Source organism: Ciona robusta, unplaced genomic scaffold, assembly GCF_009617815.1.
Source record: "Ciona robusta unplaced genomic scaffold, ASM961781v2 AP042743.1".
NCBI classification, from domain to species: Eukaryota; Metazoa; Chordata; class Ascidiacea; order Phlebobranchia; family Cionidae; genus Ciona; species Ciona robusta.
In genome coordinates, this window is record NW_028323122.1 from 18,266 (window position 1) to 28,052 (window position 9,787).

At 34.4% G+C, this 9,787-nt stretch overlaps 1 protein-coding gene across 3 annotated transcripts in view; it reads left to right on the forward strand.

Annotated features, from left to right (window-relative positions):
- The window catches only part of LOC149723757 (phosphatidylinositol phosphatase PTPRQ-like), a 33,178-nt gene that overhangs the window by 9,668 nt on the left and 13,723 nt on the right, over positions 1-9,787 (forward strand). For all 3 annotated transcript variants that reach the window (XM_089893447.1, XM_089893446.1, XM_089893444.1), the window contains 4 exons: positions 3,850-4,107; positions 4,159-4,283; positions 4,336-4,477; positions 4,533-4,654. In XM_089893447.1, coding sequence (XP_089749573.1) covers positions 3,850-4,107; positions 4,159-4,283; positions 4,336-4,477; positions 4,533-4,654 — 647 coding nt within the window. The remainder of the gene's footprint in view (positions 1-3,849; positions 4,108-4,158; positions 4,284-4,335; positions 4,478-4,532; positions 4,655-9,787) is intronic.

Here is a 9,787-nt window from a genome sequence, read left to right on the forward strand (position 1 = left end):
AATTTTATCATAAATACAACAAGATTGTTTCAAACTTTATCATAAATATAACAAGATCGTTTCAAACTTTATCATAAATATAACAAGATCATTTCAAACTTTATCATAAATATAACAAGATTTTTTCAAATTTTATCATAAATATAACAAGATTGTTTAAAACTTTAACATAAATATAACAAGATTGTTTCAAATTTTATCATAAATACAACAAGATTGTTTCAAACTTTATCACAAATATAACAGGATTTTTTCAAATTTTATCATAAATATAACAAGATTGTTTCAAACTTTTCTTCAACCAAGCAGTAAGGGTTCTATATCTGGCCTCTCGTCTTCACTAATATAGGCAGCCATTTTCCGAAACCCACTGTCCAAATCCATTTTTAAGAAGCAAATCTTAATTGATTATAAATATTTGAAATATTATTTTGCTGAAAAAGTTAATTTTTTTGAGTTATACTTTTATTTATTTAATATTACTTATTTAAGAAAACTTGTAGTAAACTTGTAGTAAGCCTAACTTTTTGACCCTGAGACAATACAAAAGTGTCATTTTTAACAAGATTGTTTCAAACTTTATCATAAATATAACAAGATTGTTTCAAATTTTATCATAAATATAACAAGTTCGTTTCAAACTTTATCATAAATAAAACAAGATTGTTTCAAATTTTATCATAAATATAACAAGATTGTTTCAAACTTTATCATCAATATAACAAGATTGTTTCACATTTTATCATAAATATAACAAGATTTTTTAAAACTTTATCATAAATATAACAAGACTGTTTCAAACTTTATCATAAATATAACAAGATTGTTTCGAACTTTATCATAAATACAACAAGATTGTTTCAAATTTTATTATAAATACAACAAGATTGTTTCAAACTTTATCATAAATATAACAAGATTGTTTCAAACTTTAACATAAATATAACAAGATTGTTTCAAATTTTATCATAAATACAACAAGATTGTTTCAAACTTTATCACAAATATAACAGGATTTTTTCAAATTTTATCATAAATATAACAAGATTGTTTCAAACTTTTCTTCAACCAAGCAGTAAGGGTTCTATATCTGGCCTCTCGTCTTCACTAATATAGGCAGCCATTTTCCGAAACCCACTGTCCAAATCCATTTTTAAGAAGCAAATCTTAATTGATTATAAATATTTGAAATATTATTTTGCTGAAAAAGTTAATTTTTTTGAGTTATACTTTTATTTATTTAATATTACTTATTTAAGAAAACTTGTAGTAAACTTGTAGTAAGCCTAACTGTTTGACCCTGAGACAATACAAAAGTGTCATTTTTAACAAGATTGTTTCAAACTTTATCATAAATATAACAAGATTGTTTCAAACTTTATCATAAATATAACAAGATTGTTTTAAATTTTATCATCAATATAACAAGATTGTTTCAAACTTTATCATAAATATAACAAGATTGTTTCAAACTTTATCATCAATATAACAAGATTGTTCCAAATTTTATCATAAATATAACAAGATTGTTTCAAATTTTATTATAAATATAACAAGATTGTTTCAAACTTTATCATAAATATAACAAGATTGTTTCAAACTTTATCATAAATATAACAAGATTGTTTCAAACTTTATCATCAATATAACAAGATTGTTCCAAATTTTATCATAAATATAACAAGATTGTTTCAAATTTTATTATAAATATAACAAGATTGTTTCAAATTTTATCATAAATATAACAAGATTGTTTCAAACTTTATCATAAATATAACAAGATTGTTTCAAACTTTATCATAAATATAACAAGATTGTTTCAAATTTTATCATAAATATAACAAGATTGTTTCAAACTTTATCATAAATATAACAAGATTGTTTTAAACTTTATCATAAATATAACAAGATTGTTTCAAACTTTATCATAAATATAACAAGATTGTTTCAAACTTTATCATAAGTATAACAAGATTGTTTCAAACTTTATAATAAATATAACAAGATTGTTTAAAACTTTATTATCAATATAACAAGATTGTTTCAAACTTTATCATAAATATAACAAGATTGTTTAAAACTTTATCATAAATATAACAAGATTGTTTCAAACTTTATCATAAATATAACAAGATTGTTTAAAACTTTATCATCAATATAACAAGATTGTTTCAAACTTTATCGAAAATATAACAAGATTGTTTCAAACTTTATCATAAATATAACAAGATTGTTTCAAACTTTATCATAAATATAACAAGATTGTTTCAAACTTTATCATCAATATAACAAGATTGTTTCACATTTTATCATAAATATAACAAGATTTTTTAAAACTTTATCATAAATATAACAAGACTGTTTCAAACTTTATCATAAATATAACAAGATTGTTTCGAACTTTATCATAAATACAACAAGATTGTTTCAAATTTTATTATAAATACAACAAGATTGTTTCAAACTTTATCATAAATATAACAAGATTGTTTCAAACTTTATCATAAATATAACAAGATTGTTTCAAACTTTATCATAAATACAACAAGATTGTTTCAAACTTTATCATAAATACAACAAGATTGTTTCAAACTTTATCATAAATATAACAAGATTGTTTTAAACTTTATCATAAATATAACAAGATCATTTCAAACTTTATCATAAGTATAACAAGATTGTTTCAAACTTTATCATAAATATAACAAGATCATTTCAAACTTTATCATAAGTATAACAAGATTGTTTCAAACTTTATCATAAATATAACAAGATTGTTTCAAACTTTATCATAAATATAACAAGATTGTTTCAAACTTTATCATAAGTATAACAAGATTGTTTCAAACTTTATCATAAATATAACAAGATTGTTTCAAACTTTATCATAAATATAACAAGATTGTTTCAAACTTTATCATAAATATAACAAGATTGTTTCAAACTTTATCATAAATATAACAAGATTTTTTCAAACTTTATCATAAGTATAACAAGATTGTTTCAAACTTTATCATAAATATAACAAGATTGTTTCAAACTTTATCATAAATATAACAAGATTGTTTCAAACTTTATCATAAATATAACAAGATTGTTTCAAACTTTATCATAAATATAACAAGATTGTTTCAAACTTTATCATAAGTATAACAAGATTGTTTCAAACTTTATCATAAGTATAACAAGATTGTTTCAAACTTTATCATAAATATAACACGATTGTTTAAAACTTTATCATAAATATAACAAGATTGTGTAGCGTTTTCTTCTTTAGACCCAAAAGTAAGACCGCTCACGAACTCAACCACAAGCAACTGATTTTATTCTTAAGCTATAAAATGCAACGTCACGCCCACGCAATTAACCAATCAACAGCAGCATGCAAAATACAGGAATGTGCCAATAATGTAAAACGAAGGAATGCGGTAATAGCAATTAACTCACGCTCTGTAACTTAACATAGACATAGAATAAAACATAAATCGCGCTCTGAATAGAGGAAATACACAGCTAAGACATAAAATAAATACACAACTATAAGAATTTATCACAATTGTTTCAAACTTTATCATAAATATAACAAGATTGTTTCAAACTTTATCATAAATATAACAAGATTGTTTCAAACTTTATCATAAATACCACAAGCTTGTTTTAAACTTTATCGTAAATACAACAAGATTGTTTCAAACTTTATCATAAATATAACAAGATTTTTTCAAACTTTATCATAAATATAACAAGATTGTTTTAAACTTTATCGTAAATACAACAAGATTTTTTCAAACTTTATCATAAATATAACAAGATTGTTTCAAACTTTATCATAAATATAACAATACACAGGGCCGCCACCTCCAAGCGAAATATTGATCTATGACATCACTGAGACATCATTTCACGCTGCATGGAAACAATTATCAAATTATGATGAATTTGTATTGAAATATAAACCATTAACCTCCAATACCACACATGAGTTGAGAACTAACCAAGCAAAGGCAGAGGTTGTAGGTTTATTACCTGGTGAAACATACATCATTGCTATCAGCACTATGTTTGCAACTGTAAGCAGTCACTTAACTGTACATAACATAACAACATGTAAGTTTTGGTTAAAAATAAGTTGCTGCAACTAATATGATTGGTATTTAGACCCATTGGCCCCAGCAAGCAAAGTCATTGAGGTTGATTCAACATCAATATCTCTTATGTGGAAAACAAACGGTGTTTCTATGATTGAAAGCTATCTAATTGAGGTGGAACCTGGGCATGTTATGGTGGGCGATCATTCATGGTGCATAAAACATTATTACTAATATTTTGTAACAGATTGAAACCATGAATAAAAAAACAACCTTACAAGACTTGACACCTGGTGTTAGATACAATATCACTGTTTATTCATTAAGTGGTGATGGTAAGAATAGATGTCGGGACCCTCAGTCTATCTTACAGTTTACAAATGAATCAGGTACACCGATACTTTTTTTAACACAAAAAAACAATAAAATAAATATTACTCATAGTTCCCGGTCCTGTTGGAGTGTTTGAATGGAAAGTCAGCGAGAAAAAGAAGATTTTGTTAAACTGGCAAAAACCCGTCAAACCAAATGGGAACATCATTAGCTACCTACTACAATACAGACAAGTATATTATAAATTAACCAATTATTAACTTTCACAACTCAACTTTCGCAACCAAGCTTTCACAGCCTAACTTTCGCAACCAAGCTTTCACAGCCTAACTTTCGCAACCCAACTTTCACAGCCTAACTTTCGCAACCCAACTTTCGCAACCAAAATTTCGCAACCCAACTTTCGCAACTAAACTTTCGCAACCAAACTTTTGCAACCAAACTTTCGCAACCCAACTTTCGCAACCCAATTTTCGCAACCCAACTTTCCCAACCCCAACTTTCGCAACCAAAATTTCGCAACCAAAATTTCGCAACCCAACTTTCGCAACCCAACTTTCGCAACCCAATGTTCGCAATCCAACTTTCGCAACCCAACCTTCGCATTCCAACTTTCGCAACTCAACTTTCGCAACCCAAATTCGCAACCCAACTTTCGCAACCCAATTTCGCAACCCAAATTCGCAACCCAACTTTCGCAACTAAACTTTCGCAACCCAACTTTCGCAACCCAATGTTCGCAATCCAACTTTCGCATTCCAACTTTCGCATTCCAACTTTCGCAACTCAACTTTCGCAACCCAAATTCGCAACCCAACTTTCGCAACCCAAATTCGCAACCCAAAATCGCAACCCAACTTTCGCAACCCAACTTTCGCAATCCAATTTTCGCAATCCAACTTTCCCAACCCAACTTTCACAACCCAACTTTTGCAACTAAACATCCCAACTTTCAACTTTTATATTATAAAAGTATAATATTATACATTAACCAAGTATTAAATTTCACAACACAACTTTCGCAACCCAACTTTCGCAACCCAACTTTCAACTTTTATATTATAAAAGTATAATATTATACATTAACCAAATATTAAATTTCACAACACAACTTTCGCAACCCAATTTTCGCAATCCAACTTTCCCAACCCAACCTTCACAACCCAACTTTTGCAACTAAACAACCCAACTTTCAACTTTTATATTATAAAAGTATAATATTATACATTAACCAAATATTAAATTTCACAACACAACTTTCGCAACCCAACTTTCAACTTTTATATTATAAAAGTATAATATTATACATTAACCAAATATTAAATTTCACAACACAACTTTCGCAACCCAACTTTCGCAACCCAACTTTCGCAACCCAACTTTCACAACCCAACTTTCGCAACCCAACTTTCGCAACCCAACTTTTGCAACCCAACTTTCGCAACCCAACTTTCGCAACCCAACTTTCGCAACCCAACTTTCGCAACCCAACTTTCGCAACCCAACTTTTGCAGCCCAACTTTTGCAGCTCAACTTTCGCAACCCAACCTTCGCAACCCAACTTTCGCAACCCAACTTTCGCAATTCAACTTTTGCAACCCAACTTTCGCAACCCAACTTTCGCAACCCAACTTTCGCAACCCTACTTTCGCAACCCAACTTTTGCAGCTCAACTTTCGCAACCCAACTTTTGCAGCCCAACTTTTGCAGCTCAACTTTCGCAACCCAACCTTCGCAACCCAACTTTCGCAACCCAACTTTCGCAATTCAACTTTTGCAACCCAACTTTCGCAACCCTACTTTCGCAACCCAACTTTCGCAATCCAACTTTCGCAACCCAATGTTCGCAATCCAACTTTCGCAACCCAACTTTCGCAACCCAACTTTCGCAACCCAACTTTCGCAACCCAACTTTCGCAACCCAACTTTCCCAACCCAACTTTCGCAACCCAACTTTCGCAACCCAACTTTCGCAACCCAACTTTTGCAGCCCAACTTTCGCAACCCAACTTTCGCAATCCAACCTTCGCAACCCAACCTTCGCAATCCAACCTTCGCAACCAAGCTTTCGCAACCAAGCTTTCACAGCCTAACTTTCGCAGCACAACTTTCACAGCCTAACTTTCGCAACCCAACTTTCGCAACCCAACTTTCGCAACCAAAATTTCGCAACCCAACTTTCGCAACCCAACTTTCGCAACCCAACTTTCGCAACCCAACTTTCGCAACCCAACTTTCGCAACCCAACTTTCGCAACCCAACTTTCGCAACCCAACTTTCGCAACCCAACTTTCGCAACCCAACTTTCGCAACCCAACTTTCGCCACCCAACTTTCCCAACCCAACTTTCCCAACCCAACTTTCCCAACCCAACTTTCGCAACCCAACTTTCGCAACCCAACTTTCGCAACCCAACTTTCGCAACCCAACTTTCGCAACCCAACTTTCGCAGCCCAACTTTCGCAACCCAACCTTCGCAATCCAACTTTCGCAATCCAACTTTCGCAACCCTACTTTCGCAACCCAACTTTCGCCACCCAACTTTCGCAACCCAACTTTCGCAACCCAAACTTTCGCAACCCAAACTTTCGCAACCCAACTTTCGCAACCCTACTTCCGCAACCCAACTTTCGCAACCCAACTTTCGCAACCCAACCTTCGCAATCCAACTTTCGCAATCCAACTTTCGCAACCCTACTTTCGCAACCCAACTTTCGCAACCCAACTTTCGCAAACCAACTTTCGCAACCCAACTTTCGCAACCCAACTTTCGCAACCCAACTTTCGCAACCCAACTTTCGCAACCCAACTTTCGCAACCCAACTTTCGCAACCCAACTTTCGCAACCCAACTTTTGCAACCCAACTTTTGCAACCCAACTTTCCCAACCCAACTTTCGCAACCCAACTTTCGCAACCCAACTTTCGCAACCCAACTTTCGCAACCCAACTTTTGCAACCCAACTTTTGCAGCCCAACTTTCGCAACCAAAATTTCGCAACCAAAATTTCGCAACCCAACTTTCGCAACTAAACTTGCGCAACTAAACTTGCGCAACCAAACTTTCGCAACCAAACTTTCGCAACCCAACTTTCGCAACCCAACTTTCGCAACCCAACTTTCCCAACCCCAACTTTCGCAACCAAAATTTCGCAACCAAAATTTCGCAACCCAACTTTCGCAACTAAACTTTCGCAACCCAACTTTCGCAATCCAACTTTCCCAACTCAACTTTCGCATTCCAACTTTCGCAACTCAACTTTCGCAACCCAAATTCGCAACCCAACTTTCGCAACCCAATTTCGCAACCCAAATTCGCAACCCAACTTTCGCAACTAAACTTTCGCAACCCAACTTTCGCAACTCAATGTTCGCAATCCAACTTTCGCAACCCAACTTTCGCATTCCAACTTTCGCATTCCAACTTTCGCAACTCAACTTTCGCAACCCAAATTCGCAACCCAACTTTCGCAACCCAAATTCGCATCCCAAATTCGCAACCCAACTTTCGCAACCCAACTTTCGCAATCCAATTTTCGCAATCCAACTTTCCCAACCCAACTTTCACAACCCAACTTTTGCAACTAAACAACCCAACTTTCAACTTTTATATTATAAAAGTATAATATTATACATTAACCAACTATTAAATTTCACAACACAACTTTCGCAACCCAACTTTCGCAACCCAACTTTCAACTTTTATATTATAAAAGTATAATATTATACATTAACCAAATATTAAATTTCACAACACAACTTTCGCAACCCAATTTTCGCAATCCAACTTTCCCAACCCAACCTTCACAACCCAACTTTTGCAACTAAACAACCCAACTTTCGCAACCCAATTTTCGCAGTCCAACTTTCCCAACCCAACCTTCACAACCCAACTTTCGCAACCCAATTTTCGCAATCCAACTTTCCCAACCCAACCTTCACAACCCAACTTTTGCAACTAAACAACCCAACTTTCAACTTTTATATTATAAAAGTATAATATTATACATTAACCAAATATTAAATTTCACAACACAACTTTCGCAACCCAACTTTCGCAACCCAACTTTCAACTTTTATATTATACAAGTATAATATTATACATTAACCAAATATTAAATTTCACAACACAACTTTCGCAACCCAACTTTCAACTTTTATATTATAAAAGTATAATATTATACATTAACCAAATATTAAATTTCACAACACAACTTTCGCAACCCAACTTTCGCAACCCAACTTTCGCAACCCAACTTTCGTAACCCAACTTTCGCAACCCAACTTTCGCAACCCAACTTTCGCAACCCTACTTTCGCAACCCTACTTTCGCAACCCTACTTTCGCAACCCAACTTTCCCAACTCAACTTTCGCAACCCAACTTTCCCAACCCAACTTTCGCAACCCAACTTTCGCAACCCAACTTTCGCAACCCAACTTTCCCAACCCAACTTTCGCAACCCAACTTTCGCAACCCAACTTTCGCAACCCAACTTTCACAACCCAACTTTCGCAACCCAACTTTCGCAACCCAACTTTCGCAACCCAACTTTCGCAACCCAACTTTCGCAACCCAACTTTCCCAACCCAACTTTCGCAACCCAACTTTCGCAACCCAACTTTCGCAACCCAACCTTCGCAATCCAACTTTCGCAATCCAACTTTCGCAACCCTACTTTCGCAACCCAACTTTCGCAACCCAACTTTCGCAACCCAACTTTCGCAACCCAACTTTCGCAACCCAACCTTCGCAACCCAACTTTTCCAACCCAACCTTCGCAACCCAACCTTCGCAACCCAACTTTCGCAACCCAACCTTTGCAACCCAACCTTCGCAATCCAACTTTCGCAATCCAACTTTCGCAATCCAACTTTCGCAACCCAACTTTCGCAATCCAACTTTCGCAATCCAACTTTCGCAACCCTACTTTCGCAACCCAACTTTCGCAACCCAACTTTCCCAACCCAACCTTCGCAATCCAACTTTCGCAATCCAACTTTCGCAACCCTACTTTCGCAACCCAACTTTCGCAACCCAACTTTCGCAACCCAATTTTCGCAACCCAACTTTCGCAATCCAACTTTCGCAACCCAACCTTCGCAACCCAACTTTCGCAACCCAACTTTCCCAACCCAACTTTCCCAACCCAACTTTCCCAACCCAACCTTCGCAATCCAACTTTCGCAATCCAACTTTCGCAACCCTACTTTCGCAACCCAACTTTCGCAACCCAACTTTCGCAACCCAATTTTCGCAACCCAACTTTCCCAACCCAACTTTCCCAACCCAACTTTCGCAACCCAACTTTCCCAACCCAACTTTCCCAACCCAACTTTCGCAACCCTACTTTCGCAACCCAACTTTC